General features: G+C 58.9%; 1 protein-coding gene across 1 annotated transcript; it reads right to left on the bottom strand.

The window, feature by feature from the left end:
- Window positions 1-1,710: 1,710 nt before the first annotated feature.
- TTC34 (tetratricopeptide repeat domain 34) lies at window positions 1,711-23,643 on the bottom strand (the record flags this gene model as incomplete). The annotated part of the gene is made up of 8 exons (XM_082648010.1): window positions 1,711-2,238; window positions 4,970-5,180; window positions 5,950-6,224; window positions 9,992-10,158; window positions 11,050-11,254; window positions 12,428-12,653; window positions 14,058-14,904; window positions 22,863-23,643. 8 exons carry the CDS (start codon window positions 23,641-23,643, stop codon window positions 1,711-1,713), a joined length of 3,240 nt encoding a protein of 1,079 aa, XP_082504136.1.
- Between the last annotated feature and the right edge of the window lie 2,178 nt (window positions 23,644-25,821).

Here is a 25,821-nt window from a genome sequence, read left to right as displayed (position 1 = left end):
GACCTGAAATGTGATTTTGAGAAAACAAGGTGCAGCATCTGCTCTGGGGGGAGTCTGATTTGCGTCAGACCCACCTGATCATCTGCTCTGGAGGCCGTCCGGCACCCACTAGCCCTTGTCCACTTGGGCGCCACAACAGGAGGCTGGGACAGTGGCCTCATGTGTACCTGCAGATGTGAGAACCACCCCCTGCCCAGGTGGAGGTGGGCGGGGACGACTCGGGGCAGGGCAGACTTGGCCCGTGGAGCTGGGAGGATGAGCCCTCTCTGCAGGTCCCGTAGGCCTGTGTTCTGTTGAAGCTGCCCGGAGAGCTGGGAGCTTGGGAGTGGTCCCCAGACATCCCGGCTAACTTGACTGTGACCATCTGTGAACCTTTGGACCTTTCCAGCCTCAGCTTTCAGAACAGGACGAGCTTACTTCAGCCTCCAGTGAGAAAAAGGAAGCAGCAACACACGTGAAAAGCTTCTGGGAGATGCGCTCGGTGGTGAGGGGCTTGACAGCAGTTAGCTCCACCTTCCCAGCTTCTGCCCTGGAGGAGGCGGGAGAGGAAGCCGCGGGCTGAGAGGCCCACTTGTGAGCAGTCCTGGCGCCCAGCAGGGCCAGGCGATGAGGCCAGGCGGCCAGGCTGCAGGGAGAGGGCTGCCCTCTGTGCCTTCTGTCGGGACACATCCAGGCCCAGCTTCTCAGCCTCCAGCTCAGCAGTGAGCAGCCGGGGGTGGGAGGCACGTCGGGGGCTCCGCAAAGAGCATCAGGTCCTGGAGAGCTGTGGTGAGTCGGGCACCTGCAGGCTCAGCGCGGGGATCTCTGGCCTTGAGGGGATGGATGAGGGCAGGACGTCTTGAGGGGAGGACAGCAGGGGCGAACGCACCCCATGGCCCCCGGCTTTACCCGATGGCCCGTCCAGCAGTTGCGTTCGGGAACAGGAGAGAAAAACTGCGTAACTCGGACCTGGCTTCTTTGAAACCCCAGTGATGGGAGAAGGGTGGGCTTCTCCGCTCCCGCCAGGAGAGAAGGTTTTCCAAGCAGACTGGTGAGCGGGGGTGGCTCAGTTTAATCCACGTAGGAAGCGCCTTGACATCAGGCAGCTTCGCCGGAGACCTGCCGAGTAGACGTCTGGCTGCTCTGCTCATCAGGGGCCCCTCGGGGGGGCGGAGGGCTCTGCACGGCAGGTGGGGGAGGAGGCACTGGGTTCCCTGGAGAACAACCTTGATGAAAGCGTGGGTTTGGGGCCCAGCTTGGGAGTTTTGTCCTTGAGGGGGCCCAGGCCCTGCAGGAGGCTGGCCCGAACGTCAGGCCAGGGTCAAGGGCTGCTTCACACCTGGAGAAGGGCTTCCTGGGCTGGCACCGTCTCCCCAGGGCCACGAGGGGCCGGCCTGAACCCCGTCCACCTTGCAGGTCCCAAGCCAGAGACAGGACTGGGGCTGCTCTCTGAGGCCCGAGCCCCACGTGTGGGCCAAGAGGGCCGCAGCTTTGGGGGCCAGGCTGCTGTTGAGGGGAGGGTGTCTGAGCCTCCTGGGATGGTGACTCAGGCAAGCTGGGAGCTCTCCGCTCTGCTTCCCGAGGCTGGTTGTTACCAGCCCACCCCAGGACTGGGAGGAGGGGGAGGGTGGGTGAGCACCTCCCCGATCTGGGGGCGGGGTGCACCCCAGGGTCCGGACGAGAAATGCTAACGACAGGGGGGCCCCACGGCTGGGCCTGGGGAGCGCTGGCTCAGTGGAGCCGGCAGCCCGAGGCTGCCTCCCTCCGGATTCTCGCCTTCAGTCTCTTCAGGCCGCTGTGCTCCGGGTCCACCAGGAGGCCGCCCTCGGCTGCCGTCCAGGCCTCTGTGTAGCGCTGCTCGTCCAGGCAGCGCTGCGCCCTGCACAGGAGCGCGTGGGCAGTGGGGGCCCGGCCTGGCCGCTGCCACAGGTTGTTCTGGGCTAGGGCGGGCGCCAGCCTGAGGGCCTGGGTAAAGGCCCCGGCGGCCCCGGCCTCGTCCCCCAGGCTCAGAAGCAGGCGGCCCTGGGAGCAGAAGTCCTCCACCCGTGCCTGGAGGTCACCGTCCCCTGAACCCTCTCGGAGCACGTGGTCCAGGTCCCCGAGTGCCCGGCCAAACTCCCGTAGCTCGGCTAGGCAGGCAGCCCGCCGGCGCAGGTGACAGGCGCTACCGCCACCTGCCAGGACGGCCAGTGAGCAGTAGCCCAGCGCCTGGCCGGGCTGCCCTGAGTTCATGAGGGTGTCAGCTTCCTGGGCTGCGGCCTGCACAGAGAGGACGGAGGGAGGAAGGTCAGGTCAACCCAGAACACTGAAGGCCCCTCACGGGCTGGCCGCTGCTTGTTCCCCAGGCAGAAGCTGCCCGCTCCCTCTGGAAGGGGTGGAGGCACAGCGTGGAGGCACTCGCTGCAATCCCTCCACCCTGCAAGCTCTCCCTAGGCAGGCCCTGCTCAGAAGGCGTCCTCCCCCTCCTCACAGCCCTACTGCCCCACCTGCGGGCCCAGCTTCTCTTACCGGGTGACCTCCTCCTTCCCCTCCCCTTCCCAGCCTCCCGCCCTGCCCACCCACCGAGGCCGCCCTGGCCCCGAGGACAGAAGCAAACACCGCCTCCACTGAGCCTGCTCCTTGGGCCTCCCCCTGCGCCCGGGGTCAGAAAAGCAGGGTCTGCTTTGCGCTACTGTGTTTCTCACTTCGCTAACCAATGAGCTGCTCCCGCAGGCCCTGTGGAGTCAAGGCCAGGGAGACACTCTCCGGGCGCCCCCTGCACTGCCAGCGCCTGCCAGCATGACCCAGGGGCTGGGGTTGCGTTCGCTCCCCAGGGACGGGCAGAGTGGTGCGTCCAGGAGGGCTGTGGTGGACTCAGCCCCAGCCTCGCTGGATGCCGCAGGGCCAGGCCAGAGATCAGAGGGCGCTGTCCGCCCTGGCACTTCTCTCCCTGGGGACTGCTGGATTGAGTCCCCTGCTGCCCCCGTCTGGATGGCGCTGCCCCCGTCTGGATGGCGCAGCCCTGAGGGCCGAGGCCTCTCCTCTGGCCCCCAGGCTCACTCTCCTTTTCTGAGTGTGACTGAAGCCCACTCCCCAAACCTGCCAAAATGCCTTACCTCTTCCGCCGAACTGGCCCGGATAAATCCGGTGGCCTCATTCGTCTCGTCTTGCTGCCAAGAGCCCACAGTGGCCCCCCACGGACTGAACGGGCACATTCCAGACCCTCCCTCTTCCATGCAGCCAGGTACTAGCAACGCCCCGATCCCCGCCTGTCCCCAGGAGAGCACAGGGCACCCAGCACCCGGCGGGCTGAACGCATGGTCCTGTCTTCCCACCAGCCCGACCGCGCACACAGGCTGGCGGGAGGCCGGAGGCCGGAGCCCGGGCTGGAGCCAGTTCGGCCCTGCTGTGCGACGCGGACCGGCGACCCATCCTTTCCGTGCAGCGCCCTCCCCACGGGCTCTGCGTGGTCCTCCCGGAGCTGGGGAAAAGTGCGGCGCCACCGGCCGTGCAGCCGTACTATCGCCGGAAACGGGGCGCCACTATTTCCGTCTCACTTCCGGGTTGGCCCTCGTCGCCCGGCCACGGCCAAGGTGGAGCGAATTCTCGCGGCACCGAATCTGGGCTCCAGGCGGCCCTGCCCAGTGCTCTCCTCCGGGCCCAGGCCGTCGTTTCAACTCAGAGACAGAGCCCTGCCCAGCCGCCTTGTGAACCGAGAGACGCTCACCTAGCTCCCCGCTCCCAGCTTAGAGCCCCCCCTTCCCCCGCCTCAAGGCTCTGAGACCCCAGCCAGGCCCCCTCCTCCGACATCCCCGGGCTCCGCGGCCGCTCCTCTGAGTTCTAGGCCTTGTTAACACGCTTCTTGGCCCCCTCAGCCCTACGAGGGCTGTGCCCCCCTGCATGACCTATTGCTCGCTTCACTCCTTCCGTCCCTAACGCTCATTTTAGCCAACTCCCCTACTGACCCCCTCGTTGACACGCCTAGTGCGGTTTTCGTTTTCCTGAAGGACCCTGAGTGATAGAGCCCACGGAGGCATAAGGAGGTGAAGCACGTGCCCCAGGCCGCGCAGGGCTTTGATTCACCGGCTGATGCTTTTGGCCCCGCCCCACTCCAACCTGCTGGTCCCTTCAGCGCCCACCCCTTCCAAAGCCCTGCCTCTCCTGCTCCTGCCTCCAGCAAGTGAAGGGAATAAGGTGGCCAGACCAGGACGGAGGACACCCTTCCCTCTGCCCCCCACCCCAAGCCCCTCCCCCTGCACTCCCCCACCAGCTGCATTTTGCCCACCTGTTTCCTGAACACTGAGATCTTTCCTGCCTCCAGGCTTTTGCCTTGGCCTACCTGTCGCCACCGTGGTCTCACCTCCAGGGCCGCCTCACACCCCCACTGCCCTGTCTCAGGGTCTTCCATACACTTTCACTCTCTGAAGTGAACTCCCCCTCCCCCGAAACAGTCCCCCCCCCCCCCACTAAGTTGCCAGGGCCACAGTGCGGGCAGTGGCTCCACCCAAGGCCTGGGGGAAGGTGCTCTTTGCTCTTGTCAGATGAGCAGTGGAACAATCACCCACCCAAGGAGGCAGCAGCCGCAGCCCAACATCCCTTCAGGGTCCCTCTCAGCTCGTGAGGGGCAGGAGCTGGCCCGCCACCCACGCGCTCACGGGGAGGGACACACCTATCCTGGCCTGACCTTGGGGCTGGGGTGGGCTTCAACGAGGGCCAGGTGTTCCTGCCTGGCTCAGTCTGGCTCTGAGGATGGGGCCCCCTCCCTCTCCCAGACCCCGAGTCAGCTGTGGCTTGTACGCCTCATGTAAAGAAGCCCTGAGGTCTCTGGGGGTGTCAGGGCTTGAGCTGGCCAGATCTGGGTGCCTCCCGCTTGAACCTCCATCCCACCCCATGTCCAAGTGAGATCAGGCGCACGGGGAGTTAGCATACCCGGAGCCCCGGGCCTGGGGGTCTCCCACCCGAGGTGCTGGAGAGGGGCTGGGCTGGGGCCTCCGTGGGGTGCTGTGCCCACCTGGGCGAGGCTCTGCCTCTCCGAGTTCTCCAGGAGATGCAGCAGGAAGCCGAGGTCCTGGGCGTCTGTCTCTGCCAGACGCTGCAGGTCCTGTGTGGCGGCCGGCACATCACCCTTCTTGAGCCGGAGCAGGCCACGCCGGGCCCGGGCCGCCTCTGATGCAGGGGCCAGGTGCAGGACTTTTTGCAGGCGGGCGCCGGCCTTCTCAAAGCTGCCTGTCAGGGATTGGGGAAGGACAGTCAGGGTGGAGCTGGGGCAGGGGGGCCACTGGGAAGCCCCGTTCAGCCTTTCTTGGTGCTGGCTCTGAGAGTGGCTGGCTGATGGAGGAGCTCAGCACCAGAAGGAAGGAGCAGGGAGCAGAGGGGCATGGTGACACCATGTCGCTCACACGGACTCACCTGATGACCCAGCCCCTCGACTTGGGGGCAGTCACTACACTCTTCGACCCCCAGGTGGAGTAACAGGACTCTAAGCCCCCTCACCATGGTCACTGCAAGGACCTGAGCAGGGCTGCATGGGATTAGAGCAGCCCCGGAGGCCCTGAAGGCCTTGGTGGGGGCATCTCACAGGCTTGCAAGTGATGATGACAGGCCTGTGAAACGCAGGCTGCAGAGAGGTCTCCCTTTCAAATTAGTGCTGGAATATTTTCAAGGTTTTGCGGGGAAGACCGACACATGTGGGCCTAAGACAATCTCACCTAGAGCAGGGCACTCAGTAAACATCTGCTGAATACACGCATGAGTTAATGAGGAGGCCTGAGCATCTGAGCCTTTTACGAAACCCCAAATCACTCCTTTGTCTCACCTCCTGGTGGGTAAAGCCACACGGAGGACCCATACGGGGACCAGGTCCTGGGATTCAGGCTGGAAGGGACCTTACAACCCAGAGTCCTGAGTCTCTTTCTCCCATTTTAAAGAAAAGGATCCAGGGGTGGGAGGAACAGGGACAGACGCCCATGTTCTGCGTGTCTGAGCTGACACATACCCGCTGCAGCCAGCACGTCTGCCAGGAGGATGTGCCAGCTGGGCTGCGCGGCATCGATCTCGATCAGTGCTTCCCCCGCGGCCAGGAGGCTCTGTGTGTCCTCGTTGCTCAGGCGGGCCCCTGTGCCCGGCAGCTGGATCAACAGGGCCCGGCAGCGGGATGAGAGGCCCTGCGTGATGAGGGCCTGGACCTCTGGCTTCAGAGAGCGGATCTCAGGGACCGCCGTTCTTGGGCTGAGCCTCAGAGCCGACAGGATGTCGTCCACAGCCTCCTGCAAGGGGAGGAGGCCAGGGTGGGTGGCAGAAGTGGCCCCAGCTGGGTATCTGTCGTGTTCCTCCTGATGCCGGGTGTTGGCGACACCAGAATGGGCAGAGGGCCCAGCTCCTGCCCTCCCAGCATGGGGTAGGAATGGGGGTCAGCCAACGTGAGGGCCCGTATGGTGAGCATTCATGGAGGGCGTGGTGAAACTGAGGCAAGCGTATCAGAGTTCTGGACGGGGGAAACGGTCTGGAACCCCAGAAGAGCCACACTGATAAAGAACCCGCTATGGCACAGAGGTGGGCTTGGGCTGGTACCAGAAGGGCCACGGGCCAGGGGCTGAGTGTGCAGCTTGGAGTGGCGGGGGAGGAGTCTAGAGGCCCTGACTGTGCTGTGGAAGCACACAAGGCCCCTTTAGGAGAGCCTTGACCCTGGTGAGCCATTTGCATCTGACCTCTGACCTGGCCAACAGTCGGAAGCCATGGAGTCATCTTCAGGTCCACCCTCCTATTGGTTTTCTAGACCTCCTATTGGATGGTCTTTTGTTTTGTTTTTTTTTCCTCCCTTTCTGCCTTCTTTTGGGTTAACTGAATAGTTTTAGTATTTCATTTTAGTTCCTCCATTGGCCTTTTAACTCTGCCTCTAACAGTTGTTGGCAGTTGTCCTATAAGCTGACAACATGTACCTTTATTTTTTGGCCCTGCTGTATGGCATGTGGGATCTTAATTCCCTGACCAGGGATCAAACCCGTGCCTCCTGCAGTGGAAGCGTGGAGTCTTAACCCCTGGACTGCTGGGGAAGTCCCCAAAATATGTATCTTTAAAGACACCATTCCATTGTCTTCTGGCTTCCATCGTTTCTATGACAAGTCAGTCATCTTTTCATACTGCTGTATGTAATGTTTCTTTTTCCCACTGGCTGCCTTGAATATGTTCTCTTTATCTTTTGTTTTCAGAAATTTGATCAAGGTGTGCCTAGGTGTGGTTCTTTTTGTGTTTATCATCTTGGGATTTGTTGAGCTTCTTGGAAAATTTTCTGCCATTATTTCTTCAAATACATATACACATACATCATATACATACACACATATATTTTTGCCCCATTATTTCTCCTCTGGGACTATAGTTATACGTATACTGGACTGCCTGGAATCATCCCAGAGGTCACTGAAGCCCTCTTCATTGGAAAAAGTCCTTTTCCCCTCTGTTCTTCAGACAGGATGATTTGTGTTGGTCCATCCTCAATTTTACTAACCGTTTCTTTGGCAATTTCCAACCAGCTGTTAAGCGCATCTGGTAAATTTTTAAAATTTTAGATATACTTTTCAGCTCCAGAATTTCCACTTGATTCTTCTCTATAGTTTCCATTTCTCTGCTAGGATTCCCCATCTGTTCACTCATTATGAAAACATTTTCCTTGAAGTTCTTCACATGTTTACAATCACTGTTTTAGCATCCTTGTATGCCAATTCCAGCATCTGAGCCATCTTCAGGTGGCTGTTCAAGACGAACATCTGTTTCTATTGAGTACTTAGTTTCCTTACTGTTGGCCACATTTCCCGGTTCTCTGTGTGTCTAGCAGTTTTTGATTTGGGGCTGGACATTGTGGATGGTACATTGTAGAGAGTCTGCACTATGTCACCCTCTCATAAAGGAGGTTGTGTTTTATTCTGGTGGGTCATTTTGGTTCTGCTGGACTTGGTTTTGTTCCTTGTGAGGGCAGGTCCATTTCAGTTTTGAACTTAGTCCTAAGATATGACCTTTATTTAGGGTGTGGTCTCAGCTAAGCGCCCAAGGTGTTCAGAAAGGTCTCTGCTCTGGCAGGGTCAGAATTCCAACATCTCCTGCCACGGGTGAGCTCTGCTGGGCCCCTGCATGTGCAGCCCAGACTCAGACAAGAACCACTTGGAATCCCATGAAGACTTCTCTGCACAGCCCCATGTTCTCCATTGCCCTTCCTTGCAAATTCCAGCGACTGCAGCAGCCTGGAACCCCAGTCTCTGCCTCCTCAGCTCAGCAAGCTGACTGCCCCACCTCCGCGTGCAGTAATGGGAAAGCCTTCCCAGGAAGAAAGGTTATCGCGGGGCTCCCCTTGGACTCCCCTGGTGCGGTTCCCCTTTCCTCCGGGATGGCAGTTCTCCACTGCCTGTTGTTCAGGGCCTGAAGACAGTTGTCATGTATTTTATCCAGATATTTTGTTTTCAGCAGCCCAACACCAGTTACCCTCTCCTAGCCAGCACTGGAAGTGTGCCTAGATACTTTTAAAGTCCAGCGATGGGGTTCTCCTGGAGCAGGTGTGTGGGGGATGAAGGTCTTGGAGAGACAGAGCCCTTAGATGGGTGGATGGGAAGACGGTCCTCTCCGATCCTTCCTACACTGTGACTGGGGCCCTACGTGACCCTGGTGCTGGCCAGTGGTACACCTGATCAGCTTGGAAAGTCCAAGTCTGTGCTGACTCATGGGGATTCCAGCTGCCACATATGGAGCCCTCATTAGGGACCAGGCACCACGCTGAGCATCTGACAGCACTGAATAAGCAGCCCCCTCAAGGCTGAGCATGGATGGCCTTGAACAAGCACTGCTCCCCCCCCCTTATTTTACTGATGTTGAAACAAGGCTCAGAGGTGTTGCAGGGCCTGCTCAGAAAGCTAGAGGCGGGGGAGCAGGGCTCTGGATTCTGGACCTGGCGGGCTGGCTCAGAGCTCCTCTCTTGTGAAGGGCCAGAGGGTATGCGGTGCTTGGCCTCAGCCCATCCCCAGGAGGAGGAAGTTCATGGGTGTGACGATGCGACTCACAGACACCCAGGCTGACCTTCCCTGCCACGTGCCCTGCTGCCCTGGACAGAGCGGCGGGAGGGCTGTTTCTGAGGCGCCTCTCGGAGGAGTTGCTGGCATGTGGAGATCACCCAGGGGTGGGTTCCAAGGGGTCCGCCTCCTGCAGTAGGGCCCTCCTGGCCGAACCCCATCTCTGTTCAATGGGCTTGTCCCCGAGAACTACAGGTGCTTTCCCAGCACAGGAAGGGGCCTGCATAGGGCTGGGCTCCCAGGCACAGGCGTGTGCCCGGCTGGAACAGAAATCAGGCTGCCAGGGCCCTCGGGGGAAACACAGACACCCTGACAGGCAGAAACACCATCTTGAGGTGCCGTCATCCCAGTGGCATCTTGGATCATTTTTCCTTGTCTCCTAAGATCCCAACCCTTAAGAAATTCAGAAACCTGGCAGGGAGGACACCTCTGGGCTGTACTTTGGCCCAGCGAAGCATCAGGGCAGACAATCGGTTTCAGTTATTCACCAACGACATCGCCCTTGGCTGCAGAGTGCCCTTGTCCAGGGCTGTTGGTTTGTGGCTGCACGTCTTCCCTTTGGAGGGTGCCTGCCCTGGGCCTGCAATGGACCGCCTCCCACCCCTGCCCCTGCACGCTGGCCACCCAAATCCGCAGGCCCTGTGTAGACAGCTCAGAGTGGCACCCAGGGGGCAGCGGAGGTCTCATTACTGTAAGGTGGGGGGCCCCCTAGTACTCCTGAGGCTTTGCACATCAATCCATGCCGACTGAAGCGGGGGGGGGGGGCACGGGGACTCTGCAGACGGAAGGGAAAGACTCCCCCAAACCGGGGATGTGATGGTGAGGCTCCCGTGAGCCCCGGTACCGGCGGGGGTTTGATGACTGACGCTCAGATGGCCTGGCCCTTCTTCCTCTCTCTGGGGGGCTGAGAAGGAGGGCAGCGCCTACCCTGGGCACCCCCACTTGCCCAGCCCCAGGTGGGGAGGGTGGGCCCGTACCTTCTGCTGGTCCAGGGCCAGGTGCAAGAGCGCCCGTCCGCACAGCGCCTGCACGTTCCTCGGCTCAGCCCTTAGCACGGAGGTGACGTCGAACATGGCCGTCTTCTTCTGGCCCAGGGACCCGTAACAGCGGGCGCGGGCGAGCAGGGACTCACTTGCCTGACTCCCTGGAGGAAGGGGGTGTGGCGTCAAGATGTGACCTCGGCTGGGCACGGCCAGGGTCAGTGTGTCTGCCCTCATCCAGGAGTTACTGCACCTGCCCTGGTGCTCCAAGGGGCAGCGGGAGGGGGTGCAGCGGCTTTCGGGTCACCTAGGGAGCTCCCAGATTGCTGGGCACCACAGCACACCAGGGAACAGCAGTCTGGATTGATCCAGGGGCCCTGGCTGAGGGACACGGGGAGCTCAGCCAGGAGGGGTGGCATCTGGGAGGGTTGGTGGACAGTCCGAGGGGGCTTCTGAGAGGTGGGGGCACTGCAGCTGCATCTGAAGTGAGGCCAGGCGAGGGGCGGGGGTGGGGGGAAGGGTCCACGGGGCAGGTCACAGAATGGCTGCAGCCGTGAAGGTGCCAGGCTGAGAAGGCCCAACTCTTTGACCCTCCTGTGGCTAGGGCAGGGCGTGGTGGGTGGGCTGGGCGAGCGGGGAGACCAGGCGCACACACACAGAGCTGCCCCCGCTATTCCTAAGAAGGGCTTCGGGGGCTGGGGCCCTCATCCCCCACAGATGGAGGGAGAGGGGTTGAGCTGGGAGAAGGGCCTCGTCTGAGTCTGGCCCTCCCACCCTCGGGGCCCTGGGTGTGAGCAATGGTGGCCCAGGATTGAGGAGAGGGTCCCAGCTGGGGTCCCAGCTCAGTTCCCAGCTGGTCGGGCCTCTCCTAGGCGTTAGCGCGCTTGCTGCAGTGAGCGGCCGGGAGCACGCCACGCCCCTGAGCCAAGCACATGCTCAGACTCCCTGGTGCCTGACCACACCCCCTCCCCCGCATGGCAGAGGCGCCCCTTGCCCCTGGGCACCTGGCACAGGGTGGGGGCCCCGGAGGAACGAGGAACGAGGGCGGCTCCTACCTGCAGCAAAGATGGCCAGAGAGAGGTAGGCAATGGCCTCCCTGGTGTGGGCTCTGCCCTCGGCACCGCCTGGTTGTGTCTGCAGGATGGCCAGGGCCCTCGCGTGGCAGTGGCCCTGTAGCAGCTGGCGGTCCTCATGGCGGAAGACGTCCAGGGTGGGCTGGAGGCAGGCTGTGTCTCCAGACTGGACCACCTTCTTCACCAGCTGCAGGCGCAGGGGCGTCACCACTGGTCCTCCCTGTGCCCCAGGCTGGACCAGTCCACCCCCATCCTCCGTGCAGGGGTGTGGCTCAGGGATGCAGCCCGCAAGGGCGCGGCTTGTGGGGGGGCGTGACTCGTGGGGGCGTGGCTCGTGGGCGTGGCTCATGGGGCAGGGACTGCAGGTTGCCCGAGCTGAGCACAGGGAAAACTGGGTCGGGAGGTGTGGGCCCCGCTCTGGGCTGCTCCTCTGCTGAGTGTCGGGAGCTGGGGCGGGGGAGGGGGGGGCGGTCCCAGTGTCCCTGAGCCGTGCCTCCTTCTCGGTGACATGGAGACCTCGCCTCGCCTCACGGGCCCATGCGCCACAGGTCTGAGAAGTGTGGGGAAAGGGGGCTTTCAAGTCGTAAAGTGACAGAGGGCCCAGGGAGTCCTTCGGAAGGTGCAGAGCAGAAGCCCTGGAATCAATCCCTGCTCCGGGAGGAGCGAGACCCTCGGGGAGACATAACTTCACAGACGCCTGCCCGATGCTGCCCCTGCTGGCTGCACCTGTGCGGACGCCGGTCCCAGACCATCCTTCCCTCCCACCCCTATGGCCCAGCTCAGGGAGACCGAAACCCAAACCAGGCCAGAGCGGAAGAGGGAAGCTGACAGGCCCCACAGCCCTGCCCCAAAGCCTGGATCTGCCCCTGGAACATAATCTTCTGCCGCGTTCCAACAGGAAGCCCTCATAACACCTGAGGGAGGGGAGGCAAGCAGGGCTTGAGGGCCTGGGGCTCCTCTGCTCTTGCCCCTCCCCGGGACAGGGCTACCTCCAAGCCTAGTTTACTTGGGACTAAGCTCTGCTTACACTCAACTCATGGCCCGTTTTCCTCACAACACACGAAAAGCAAATACAGAGCGCCACTGCACGCTGGAGACCTGCTGGGCCCTGGGGTACCTGCTGCAGCTAATTCTCATGAGAACCTGGAACAGCAGGGCACAGACGGGGAGACTGAGGCTCAGAGAGGTGAGGCACCTGCTGGAGGTGGCAGAACCGGGGCTGGGACAAGCTTTGCCTGTTCTCAATTCTGGGCTGCAGGGCTGCAGGGTGTTGAGCGAGGGCCGGTGGAGGCCTGGTGCCCTCCACAGAGCTGTGCCCTGTTTCCATCTGTCCTGCCGTGGCCCACCGGGGCCCCCTCACCTGGCTGGCATCATAGGAGAAGCCCCTCCGGAGCTGCAGCAGGGCCAGCCGCACCAGCACAGGGGCTGCCTGAGGCCTTCGGGAGAGGGCCACCAGCAGGGCCTTGTGGGCGTCGTCCAGGCGGCCCAGGCGGTACAGGGCATCGGCCGCCAGGAGGCGCGAAGCCTCATCCTCCGTGTCCAGCTCCATCAGGAGCATGGCCAGCTGGTACACGCCACGGGCGTCCCTGTGGAGAGAGCAGCTGGGAGAGGGCTGACCCCTGTGCTACACCCCTCTCACCTGCCCAGGGAGGCAGGCTGCAGGCAAATCCTATCCCTGCACCTGGTCCAGGCAGCGCCCCTCCCGCGGGCCTCAGAGACCAGGTTCCTGCTGGAAGGGCCCTCGTGCCATCCCCAGAGCGCACGGCTGCCCTTTCCGACATACAGCCCTTGGCCCTCACCCACCCCCATTCTCCCCCACCCCGTAGGGCGGGCATTTTACAGATGAGAAACCGAGGCTGTATGCTGACTCCCAGCCAACCCTGCCTTAGCTTTCTTTTCTGTAAAAACAGGATAAAAGTGGCCTTGCACGGCTCAGGGGTGCCGTAGGCAGAGCTGGATAACACCCAGGGTGCCCTCTTGGGAATGAGAAGGAGCTCCCACTGGGAAAAGGGGCCGGAGCCTCAAATTTGACAGTTCCCAGAGAGAAAAGATATAAAGGGCCCCAAATCTCTTACAAGAAAGTTCCTCCTCAGCATCAAACCAAAGCAATGCAAATTAAGGAACTAGGGGGCTGAGGAAGCCTGCGTGCGTGCGTGCGTGCCTGTGCGTGCGTGTAGGGGCGAGGGGGCTGACGTCAAACATGCCCCCCCCCAGGGGCCCCTCAGCTCAGTGCTTTTAGCTTTGCTAAAACACCTTCCTGCCACCTCCCAGCTACCAGAGAAATGCAAGTCAAAACAGCTGCAGGTTCACCCACTGGGCTGGCAAAGAATTTTGCGAAAGGAGCGTGAGGGCTGGAGCGTGTGGACTGATGGGCAGCTGGGCAGCTCCAAAGTCAAGGGCCTCGCGGGGGCTGTGTTCTCTGACCCAGGAGCTCCACCTCTGTCTCCATCCGTAGCACAGAACACTGCACAGGCTGGAGATTACCCGGGATGCGTTATAACTAAGAGCAGACGCCCTGGAGCCCGAAGGCTTGATGGCACGTTCACAGGATGAGCTATGGGGCTGCCCAAGAAACGTATCTAGGGACCAAAGAAGTGTTCATGATCTAGGGAGTAGAACAGGTGGGATGTATTTGCACACAGAGCACAAATTCAGTTTAGTGGACTCCATACGCACAAGGAGGAGGAAATGTAACACTGAGGAAATGTAACAAGGAACAACAAGGAAATGTAACAGTGGGATGACAGGTAAGTTCTACTTTTCATTCCCGTTTTTGCGTTTCTAATCTTCGTTGACAACTAAGTCCATAATGCATCCTGCCCTTTGGGACCGAGGGTCCTAAGATCCGGGCCCCGGCGCTAAATCTAAGGAAATCACCTGGCAGCTCCCTGCCTCAGTTTACTGTAAGGTAGTAGGAAACACACCGCGACTAACTTGGAGGAGACCAGAATGAAGCGGCAGCCCCGGGCGTGCACGGGTCTAGTTTTTACCCTTCCTGCGCAGCGCGGCTGTCGGTCTCCGCAGCCTTGCTCCTGCGGCCTGGCCCGCTCTCGGATCCCGGCTCCGGCCTCCGCTGCAGCATCCTGCGGCCCTCTTCCCGCAGCACGGTCATTAGCAGCCCCCGCTGGTTCCAGGGCACGTAGGCCTTTGTGACAAGCAGAGCTTCCTCGGGCCGCAGGCGGCAGGCGGTGACATAGTCCAGCGCGCCCAGGAACGCACTGCCCGCCAGCACCCGCAGCAGCCCGCGGCCGCACAGGGCTCGCACGCAGCTACCAGGGTGCGGCGGCCCCAGCTCCACCACCGCCTGGAAGTCCTCCTGGGCGCGCCCCGCGTCGCCGGCGTGCAGCGCGCAGAAGCCGCGCAGCGCCAGCAGGGGCGCGCGGTCCCCGGCCCGGTCCCGCGCACGGTCCCCGGTGCTCCAGGGCCGCAGCAAGCGCTCGCACAGAGCCCGAGCGCCCACCGCGTCCCCCCGCAGCAGCAGGCACTCGGCCAGCCGGGTGCCCAGTGCCAGGCGCGCCCCGGGCGGTGCCACGCGCCACAGGACCCGGAGCGCGCGGGTCACCGGGGCCAGCAGCTCGCGGCCCGAGTCCTCGCGGAGCTCGGGGCGGCTCCGCACGGTCTCCTGGAAGCGCGCGAAGCCTACGTCCGCGGCCTCCTGCACTTGCGCCCGCAGACGCTCCCGGTCCCCGGCCGAGAGCACGGCCTCTAACTGCCTCCGCGCTCCTGAGGGCCTCTCGGAGAAGGCCTCGTGCAGGTCCCGAAGGAGGTCCTGGGCCCCGCTGTCCAGGAGGAAGGTCGCGGCAGCGCGTGTGACCAGCAGGGTGGCCCGACGCTCACCTGGAGAGAGGACAGAGGTGTTGGTCCTGCCTGTTGGGCCATGTCCTCCAGGGGAGCCACCTGCAGACCCCAGCCCTCCAGTGCTGGGACCTTCTGAAGCCTCTCACGGCGATTTCCTTGAGTCTCCCAGAAGCCCAGGACATGGCACCGGAAGGATGAGTGCTGGCAGGAGGCCCTCAGCCCATCAGGGACAGAGCAGGCTCAGAAGGGGGCAACCAGGGTGGGCCTCCCTAGCAGCTCACCTAGCACTTGGGTTCACCACTTGCTCGCCACTTGGGCTCACAGCCAGCCCAGCAGCCCCGGGCATTTTGTCACAACATCCCTGGCACTTGAAGTGATGGAGTTTAGGGCTGAGTTCCCTCTTCTGAGAGCAACCCCACTCCACCCCTGCCCCCCAGGTCAGGGCTGAGGTTCTGAGCCTGTGACGTTTTAGGGGCCAGCATCTTTGTTTCCTGGCTTCTCTGGCCACGTCTTTGAAATGAGATCACCCCATCAGGTTCCGGAAAGAGGGGTGATGCGCCCAATGCCGCTTAACGAGCGGGGAACGTGGGGATTTACTGCATCTTGCCGTGCCTCAGTTTCCTTTTCTGCTTTATAGTGGGAACGAGGATGGTCTCCATTCACAGGGCTGCGAGGACTGAATGGATTAATGTGTATCCAGGCCTGGAACCAGGACTGGTGGGTGGCGTCACTCAGTGAGCTTTCCCATCAGCAGCGGCCTCACCTCCACCGTCCCCATACTTTGTATCCGAGCAGCGTAAACATGTGAATTTGGGCTTGTGTGAATGGGGGCTTTCCGACTGGTGAAGAAAGCCAGGCCACCCCATCCCTGCCAGGCAGGTGCGTGCTGTTGAAAGAATCGCAGAAAACCCAGTGCTGGTAGGAGCTCAAGGTCATGGGTGCCCACCCTTATAGCATTATAGGTCAGGAAAGTGCTGCTGGGGAGGGGAGTTCTCAGGGCCCGGCGAGTCGCAGTGCTGGGGCACTGAACCTCCACTCCAGTGCCTTTTGCACAGACTCCTTCAGATCTTCTCCTTATAACCTAACTCAATAGCCACAACAGTAATAATCCTTTACACTGAAACAGGAGAGGGCAAAGCCTTCACGTCTGCATGGAAGCAAACTTGCTGCTGCCCTGCCCTGTTGCCATTGTGGGTAGGTGTCACAACACAGCACATAGCCAACTAAAAGAAGCATCTTGCGCCCTGAGATCAACCAAGCAACCAACAACAAGGTCACCCAGTCTACTCCTGGTGGCCAAATTTAAAGAAACTTTGAGACTTCCCCGTCATTTACTAAGTCCTGAAGAAAACACCTGTATCCCTGATTTTTGCAATAGTTCACGGATCCTAGGGAGTTGCAGCAGATGGAGAGCCCATGGGGCCTGGGGGGCTGGTTATTATTTACCCACATGGAAGTGTGTTCTCTGCTCTGTTTCTGAGACTCCAGTTGCACGCGTTAAACTTCCAGCTATTGTCTCATAGGTCACCAGGGTTCTGCTCACCTTCCTGCTGATCTTCCTATGGAGTACTTTCTACTGTACCTCAAGTTCACTGGCTCTGCTGCTGTCTCCAATCTGCTCTGACTTTTTCATTTCAGTTGTGTTTTTCACTTCTGGACTCTCCATTTGGTTCTTTTTTTTTTATAGTCCCCACCTATCTACTGAGATGCCACAACTGTTCACTCACTATGACCATACTTTCCCTTAGTCCTCGAAGATATTTATAACAGTTCCCTTAACGTCCTTAGTCTGCTAATTGCGGCCCTGGGATCATCTGGAGGTCAGTTTCTGTTGACTTCTTTTTCTCCTGACTGTGGCTCACCTTTTATTTTCCTGTCTCTTTGCACGCCTAGTAATTTTTTAAACTGTACACTAGACATCTGGTTGATTCTTTGTAGAGACTCTGGGTTCAGTTGTCTTCCTCTGAAGAGAATTGATTTTTGTTTCCGCAGGCAGTTAAATTGGCTAGGATCAAACTCCAGATTCTCTGCCTTCTTTATTGGACAGCAGCTGAACTCTCCATTAGTTCCTGCAGCTTCCAGCTGTTGCTTTCTTAGGCCACCCAGTCTCTCCCATGTGTGTATAGTTCAGTGGTCAGCTGAGGATTTAAGTGCCTTTCATACACAGATTTGGGGTCTTACCACCCTTCCCCCTTGAATGTGGCTCTCTCTTTTTCAGGATTTGCCTTCTAACTTTACAGTCACTTTTCTCACCCCCAACTTCTGTCATGTGATATCTCAAGCCAGTAAAATGGCAACTTTCTGTCCTACATGGAAAAAACATGGATTAAGGAGGCAACACGCTGCAAGCCTGCAAAGCTTACCTGTACAGTCTTCATCTTGTAGGGGTCAGTCTCCAGTTTCTCCCTGCATTTGGTCACTGTTCGGTTGCCAACAATTTGCATTTTATATTTTGCCCCAAGTTTATAATTATATGTGGGACACACAGTTTAGTCCAGCTACTTCACCGTTATTGAAAGCCAGAATCTTTTATTGTTAGATTTAAACATTTTGAAAATCTGGCAGTGGGGGAATATAAAATGCTATAATGCTACCCCACTGTTGTTCTAATTTTCATTTTCCTGAGTGCTGGTAAGGCTCATTTATTTAAAAAACCTTTCTAGCCAATCTGCTGGGTAGAAAGTGGTGTCTCATTGTTTTAATTTGCATTTGTATCATTACTATGATGTTGAATATTTTCCGCACGTTGTTTATTAGCCATCTGTGTTTTCTCTTTTGGGAAATGCATTTGCCAATTCTTGTACTGGATTTTTTTTTTCCCTTATTGATATGTAGGAATTCTTCAAATACTCTGGGTACTCATCTTTTGCCCACTGAATATTTTGCAAATATTTTCTTCTGTTGTGGATTCTCCTCTCATTTTCCATAGTTATGGGCAAAACAGAAGTTTAAAATTTTCAATTTAATCAAATGTATCAAATTTTGCTTTACCGTTTCCACTTTTTTTGTTCTCTCTCTTTTTTTTTTTTTGCGGTACGCGGGCCTCTCACTGTTGTGGCCTCTCCCGTTGCGGAGCACAGGCTCCGGACGCGCAGGCCCCGCGGCCACGGCTCATGGGCCCAGCCGCTCCGCGGCATGTGGGATCTTCCCGGACCGGGGCATGAACCCGCGTCTCCTGCATCGGCAGGTGGACTCTCAACCACTGCGCCACCAGGGAAGCCCCTCCACTTTTTTTGTATCTTAAGAAGCCCAGCTGTACACAGAAGTCTTAAGATGTTCTCTCATATTTTCTCTTAGAAACTGGAAAACTTAGCTATTAACATGATTCACCTGGAATTTACTTGTTTTTGCGCGTGGTTAGAGGTAGAGCATCAGCACCATGCAGTGGATAACACGGTCCTCTTTTCCCCATAGATTTGCAGTGCGCACTCTCACATATTAAGCTCCAGACAAATACAGGTCTACTTCTAACCTCTCTTATTGGTTTTATTAGTCTATCTATCCCTTAAGTCAATATCCTCTGTATTGATTATCATAGCTTTGTATTAACTGGTAGAGAAAATCCTTATGCCACCACCTTCTTCTGCATCTTCTCCCCCTCCCCCTCCCCTCCTCCCCCTTCCCCTCCCCCTCTCTCCCCTCCTCCTCCTGCTCTGCTTCTGCTCATTCTTCTTTGTCTTGTCTATTATGGGTCCTTTGCCCTTCTATTATAATATCAAGTGTTCCTATCAATGGACAGTGACTATCTCTCTGCTTATATACGTATAATTTATTCTCTTTTAATAAATTTTATAGTGTTCTCCATTAAGTCATATGACTCATTGAAATAAATTATTTTCTTTTGCTACAGTAAATGGTGTATTTTAAAACCATGAAGTTTGCTAACACATACATATGGAAACTTAAAAAAAAAAGATTCTGAAGAACCTAGGGGCAGGACAGGAATAAAGACACAGACGTAGAGAATGGACTTGAGGACACGGGGAGGGGGAAGGGTAAGCTGGGACGAAGTGAGAGAGAGGCATCTATATACACTACCAAACCTAAAATAGGTAGCTAGTGGGAAGCAGCCGCACAGCACAGGGAGATCAGCTCGGTGCTTTGTGACCACCTAGAGGGGTGGGATAGGGAGGGTGGGAGGGAGGGAGATGCAAGAGGGAGGAGATATGGGGATATATGTATATGTATAACTGATTCACTTTGTTATAAAGCAGAAACTAACACACCATTGTAAAGCAATTATACTCCAATAAAGATGTAAAAAAAAATTTAAACAAACAAACAAAAAAACAAACCAAAAAACCCATAAAGTTTCTATTTGTTGCTGGTGTCTATAAACATAAATACTTTTTGTATCTCCTGCTAAATTCTATTCCTATATCTAATACATTCTTGTTGTTTCTGTTGGTGTTTCTACATAGCTAATTATATAGTCTGAAATAATGGTTGCTTTATCTCTTCCTTTCTAGTCTTACATTTTTTTTCCCTCATTGCCTTGGCTAGCATCTCTGAGCAATGATGGATAAATGGGGGAGTGGGCAGCCACCATGTTCTTGATTCTAAACTATCACATTAAGTGCGATGTTTCGGTTTTGATAAATTTTATCTTTTGCAATTAAGTAAGCTTTCTTCTATTCCTGGTTGTTTACATCTTGGAGATGTTAAATATTATAAAATACTTTCCCCTAATTTATTGCAATGATAATATATTCTTCTTTCTTCCATTAATGAATGTAGTAAATTGCATTATTACAGAAACATAAAACTATAAGTCTTATATTATTCAACTCAGTTTTGGCTAAAGGATGCATCAAAAACCAATGCTTTGGGCTTCCCTGGTGGCGCAGTGGTTAAGAATCCGCCTGCCAATGCAGGGGACACGGGTTCGAGCCCTGGTCCGGGAAGATCCCACGTGCCGTGGAGCAACTGAGCCCGTGTGCCACAACTACTGAAGCCCACGCGCCTAGAGCCCGTGATCCGCCAGGAGAGAAGCCACCGCAATGAGAAGCCTGTGCACCGTAACCAAGAGTAGCCCCTGCTCGCCACAACTAGAGAAAGCCCACGTGCAGCAAAGACCCAACACAGACAAAAATAAATAAATAAAATAAATTAAAAAAAAAAAACCAATGCTTTGACTCAGTATGCAGTTGTATCAGCTACTATTGCTGTGTAACAAGCTACCACAAAACTTAGTGACTTAAAACGACAACCATTTCTATTTGTCTGCTGTTCTCTTTCAGTTTGGGCTGAGCTGGCAGTCCTTCTGTTGGTCTCACTGGGGATCACTCCTGTGGCTAAGGCCACCTGGTGTCTCGACTGGGCAGGAGGGGTAAGGTGGCCTCACTCACATGTCTGGGGCCCTGGTGTCGGCCGTGGGCTGAGCCTCCCTCTCTGTGTGTGCCCTCGTGGTTCACTAGTTAGCTTCCTTGCAGGGCACTGGGAATGTTGCAAAGGATGGAGGTGGAGCCTGGCCTCCAGAACCACACGGCATCACTTCCACTATTTCCTGCTGGTCCCAGCAAATCTCAAGGCCAAGTGAACTCTGCTTCCATGCTGGGTGGAGCTGCAACCATGGCTCTGTCTCTCACCTACCCCAGTAGCTCTTAAGGAGGAGCCTTGAACGAACTGGAGACAGCTGCCCTGGGGACTTTCAGAGGATAAGCAGTCAGGGAACTGAGGCCCCTGGAGGGCGTGAGTTAGAGCTCCTCTCGCTCTGTATCTTGTCCTCATACACTGAGTGTCCTTGTGTGTCCACGCACTGAGAAGGGCTGAGCACATTCCCAAATGTGGAAGGTTTTGTTCGATGTTTCCAAGGACTTTGGATAAGTAACCTGGAGATTCGAATGCACTTGTTATTGGAATCTACATTTGTAAAAAGTTTGTTACAGGAGAATGTATTTGTTCACTTGGTAAGCCATGCTAGTGTGGGTGGGGATAATAAGGTGACTCCCAGTGACATAAGTGACTCTGTCCTAATTAATGCAGCGATCCATAGTGAAGGCTCGCCTGTCGCTGCAGAGCCCAGGTGGGACAGACAAGCTTCCTGCAGTCTCTGGGGGTGGGGGTGGGGTGGAGCAGAGTTTTTCTAGAACACTGTTCCTCAAGGCTGCAGCCCTTTGGGGATTCTGGGTCTCTGCAGGGGCTTATCTGGCCATTGAAGTGGAAGACGCCCTCCACCCAGGGGGTGCTGAGCGCCCCCAGCGCACAGGCCGCTGCCTGTCTGCGCTGTGGGCACCAAGGGTCTCCTACTCAGGATTCTTCGTGACTCGAGCGTTTCTAGGTAATTTATAGCAGGAGGGTTTCAGCGTATCTGGTCTGGCATATTTCCAGAAAGAAATTGGCCCGCTCCGTTTTCAGTTCTGTCTGGCCCCCCTCTCACCCTGGGGTCGCCAACAGCCTCGCGGGACACACAGACGCGGCCCGCCCTCCACGTGGACTCAGCTGAGGCAGCTCTGAGCGCGGTGCAGCTCTTTATCTCGCAAGCACCCTCGTCACTGCCCTGCAGGCCCCTGAGCTTCCGCCTTCTTCCTGTCCTCCTGTCCGCTTTGCTGGGTCCTCTTTTGGTGGAGAGCAGTGCGGTGGGCAGTTAGGAGCACCGGGGGTCAAATTGCAGCTTCTGTGAACACCCTGTGCGCCCCTGGCGGCCCCACGGGCACGTGGGGATGTGCCTGCACCCGCCTCCGAGGGGTGCTGTGTGGATGCAATGAAAATGCTATCAAACCCGCACAGTGGCTCCACCCACTGAGTGAATGGCAGGCCCCTGCCCCCCACCTCTAGGTGTCCGGCTGCCCCACTCTCTCCCGAGCTCCCTCCCGATCTAGACCTTGACTTTAAATCCCTTCCTTGTGTGAATGATCCCCAAACCCCTTTTTCAGACCAAGCCCCCACTCATCTTATGAGTTGGCTCCTGTGTCCAGCTGCCTAATGACACGTCCACTTGAGGGGCTCAAGGGACACTTTTGGGGAGCGCTTAGCGGGTGACAACATTTTCAGGGCTTGATACACAATTTCACTGAATCTGCACAGCAACCCTCAGAAGTGGGCGTGGCCACCACCTTCACCTGCGCACGGGGAGGTGGAGAGGCGGCAGGGAGCCGGGAGTGTGGCTGCCGGCTGGCGTGTGGCTCCCGCACGCTCCCAACCACACGCCCCACTGCCCCCGCCCCCGCCGTGAAGGCGGACACAGCGAAGGGGCCTGGTAGGAGAGTCATCTCAGACTGGGGTTGTCTCCAGCCCCTGGTGCCCCCTTTCCCGTCCGCTCCTCCCCGGCCTCTGCAATCCAGCTGCCGAGGGCGAGCTCTTAAAATCATTGCTGAACCTCCTTTACGCCCCCGTCCTCTCCCCATCATTACATCTGGCCACAGTCTTGTCGTTTCTGTCTCAGTGATAACTCAGACCTGGACCGCGCTCCAGCCTCCAGCAGGTTCTGTTCTCAGTCTGGCCCCCGTGGCACATTCTGCGCACAAGAGCCAGAGGAAACTTTAAAAATGCAAATCAGAGCACCTCACTCCACAGTTTGAAACCCTCCCATGGCTTCTTGCTGCCCTGAGGATAAAGTCCAAAGTCTTTCAAGGCCAGGAGCGCTTAGCCACCGCTACTGTCTTTAGCATCTCCCGGCTCCCTCTGCCCCCATCGCCGCCCCCGCCAGCTATTCTGGCTCCATTCAGTGGCAAGGAACCCCAGGTACTTTCTCACATTCTGTTTCTGCTGTCTGGAATCCTTCAGTCTCAGCTCAAACGACACCTCCTCCAAGAAGCCCTCCCTGGCCATGAGGCTAGAGCAGCACCTCTCACAGTCCATTTTTCAAAGCACAGATTTTGTTTTGCTTCTTTTCTTGGTGCTACATAAGGTCAGGGGTCTTTCTGTTTTGTCACTGTGGTGTCCCCAGCACCAGCACAACTCCCACCCCCACCATAAGCAGGACTTAACCATGCAGTGAAGCGATGGTGAGAGCAACCTTTGCCCCGGCCCTTAGGGGGTGTGGAGGGCACGCCTACCTTGGGGTCTGCTGCCCGCTGAGGCGGCCTCCAGGGCCCGGCTGCAGGCCGCCTGGCAGTCCTCATACCTGCCACCTTGGAGCAGGGCTTCGGGCGACGGGGTGTTGCTCCAGGTGCCCACAGGGTCCAGGGCTGCCAGGAGTCTCCGGCAGTCGGTCTCCTGCTGGCTGGCACCGTCCCCAGCCTCCTGGCATCCCGAGATGTAGTCCTGTAGGGTGCTGACCACAGCGGGGAGGTAGGGCTGCTGGTGGGTGTGAACGAAGGCCACCACCCGGTCGGCGCTGGCTGCAAAGGCCTGGAGGTAGTCGGCCACCCCGGCGTCCACCTGTGTCCTGGACAGGAGCCAGGCCAGGGCACGGGTCAGCCGCAGCTCCAGACTTTGCTGGGAGTGAGCGTCCAGCAGGGCCCCGCAGCGCTGCACCACCTCCCCGTGGTACCCGTGGGCCAGCAGGCCCGCCAGGGAGTGCAGGGCTGCAGCTGGGTGGTCGGGGCAGAGCGTGGCCAGGAAGGCGCGGGCCAGGGTCCCCGTCAGAGAGACCACCGCCATGCCGTCCCAGTGGATGGCCGGGATCTGGCTGTCACCTCGGCACCAGGCCTCCAGCGTGGCCACCACGGGGGGCCCCCGAGCCCCGGCCAGGGCAGCTCGGACGCTCCGCAAGGCCGAGGGGGCGTGGCAGCTGAAGGCAGCCAGGTAGAAGGCGGTGGCCAGTGGTGTCTCCCCCTGGGCCAGGTGCCGGTCCCCCTGCCAGCAGAGGCAGGCTGCGAGCTCCTGGGCCGACATCACGCCCACGCCTCAGATGGGCCCATGTCCGGTCCTCACAGCACCTGGAGGGGGGAGCGTGGTTAGTGCGTGGGTGGCCGGCAGCCCACCTGCCCTACGGCCTCCCAGCCCTGCTCCAGAGAGGCTTCCTGCCCCTCCCCGTGGAGACCCCAGGGCCAGCGCAGAGCCCCCGAGTGAAGGCAGGGTGAATTCAACCGTTAAGGGGCAAGGCAGTGCCTGCCTTGCAGGCGTCTCCGTGGGGCTGGGGCGCCTCCCAAGCCGGGCCCCCAGCCGGCTCTTTGCCTCTAGGTCTCAGCTTCCTCTTCTGCAGAATGGGCCCACTCAGCAATGGGCCCTCTGTGGACATCTGACCCTGGAGGATCCACCCAGGGAGGAGTTGGGTGGCCCTCACTCCACCTGCTGCCCCTCCCTGCACAGAGCCCCTCAGGAAGGCAGACCCCCTCCCATCAATCCAGCTCACACAGGCCTTCTCAACACCTTCTCAGGGCTCTAAGTTTCTATTGTTCACCCAACCTCAGGACCACAGCCGTGCCCACCTCCCACACGGGGGCAATGCGGGGGGGCGGCGGGTGCTGGGGTGGTGAGGGGCACCTGGCCGGCTCTTGGGTGGCAGTGGGGAGCCACGATGGCCCAGGCCGGAGGGTCAGGTCTTGAGGTCAGTTCCAGGACCAGCCCTGTCTCGTGCCTCTCCCCGTCCCCAAACCTTCTGACCTGAAGAACGAATTGCTCATAGCCCTTCCTCTCCTGGATCCCAAAGTGCCTGCAGACAAGCCCCCCGCCCAGTGTATGCTCTCCGACACACACTGAGACACACACACGCGTGTGCACACACACGCACGCGCTCACACGCATGTGCACACACAGGCGCCCCCCAATGTACGAACGCGCTCACACTCGCCTGTGCTCCGAGGCCGTGCGGGGCGCGCGGGGAAGGGAAAGGCTCGAGCCACCCCACCTGCTGTGGGCCGGGTGGAGGGGCGGTGGACGCGGCCCTGCCCGAGGGTCCGTGCGGCTGGGCTCCCAGAGGCGCCCACCGCCGCAGTGCCCGGGTCCGGAGGGCGGGTCCGTTTCCCGGGACACCGTCAACACCCCGGCGGCTCGGCGGCTCAGCGGCGCCCCCAGCGGCCAGGCGCGCCCCTGCCTCGGACTTCGCCCCGTCCCCCAGGCCCCCTGCGCCCCGCTGACCTTGCCCCCTGCCCCTCTGTCCCACCAGAGCACAGGGAGGGGCCGGGAGAGACGCCACCCCAGGACCAGGCTCTGGGCAGCCTGAGCCCCGAGTCTGGGGAGGAGGGTAGGGGCTTTGGCGCTCCTGGGCGCCGGGCAGGAGCTGCCTGCAGTCTGGGGCTAGCCGCACACGCGTCCTCATCACACTCACAGGGGAGGAAGGAGCTCCGGGGCGGTGCGGGAGCCCTGGGCCCCCGCCATCCCCAGAACTGTCCGGCTGGTTCAGGGCCCCTTTCTACGGGCTGGTGCCCCTCCTGCAGGCTGCTTCCTAGGAAGCCGGCCCCCAAGTCGCCCTGTCCACCTGGGCTCCTGTAGGACTTCCTACTGGCCCTGGGTCTCCCTCCCCACAGGCTACTCCCAGCTGGGCAGACAGACCAGACCCTTGTGTGCACGCCCAGCCACCTCCACTCCCAATGGCCTGGGCGCCACTCCTGAGCAGAGGGCCTGTCCCTTCTTGAGATGAGACCCAGGAGGTGGCCCTAAGGGGCTGTGACATGCACCTGCTGGCCCAGGGTCACCTGGACTGTAGTGGAGGAGGGCCGGCAGCATGGGGTGGGGGTGATATTTTAGGACTCACCCCCTCCCAGCAGCAAGGAGGGTAAGTGTGAAGAGGTGCAGAGGTGGGCACGGCTGCTGGGGCACTGGGGTCCGAGACGCTGAGCCCAGCCCGGGCAGGGGCCTCTGGGCAGGTCGCCGAGCTGCACATCCCTGGAGACGTGGTCCTGTTTGGGGCTAGGGCCCCTCCCAATTCAAGATGCCAAGGTTCCCAGATGCCGGCAAACCCCGGTCCTCCGTGGGGCTCAGGGAACCAGGTGGAGTGCCCACTAGTGCGCTGGATGCTGTGGGGCAGGGGCAGGGGAGGGGGCTGCTGCCTCTGATGTCCTCCCCAGGGTCCTGGCCGCTGGGATGTGGCCCACCAGCCCTTTAGGGAGGGCTCCACGGGCACAGTCAGAG

This window comes from Grampus griseus (assembly GCF_964374135.1).
Source record: "Grampus griseus genome assembly, chromosome: 1".
Lineage (NCBI taxonomy): Eukaryota > Metazoa > Chordata > Mammalia > Artiodactyla > Delphinidae > Grampus > Grampus griseus.
This window is presented reverse-complemented; position numbering and strand designations above follow the sequence as displayed.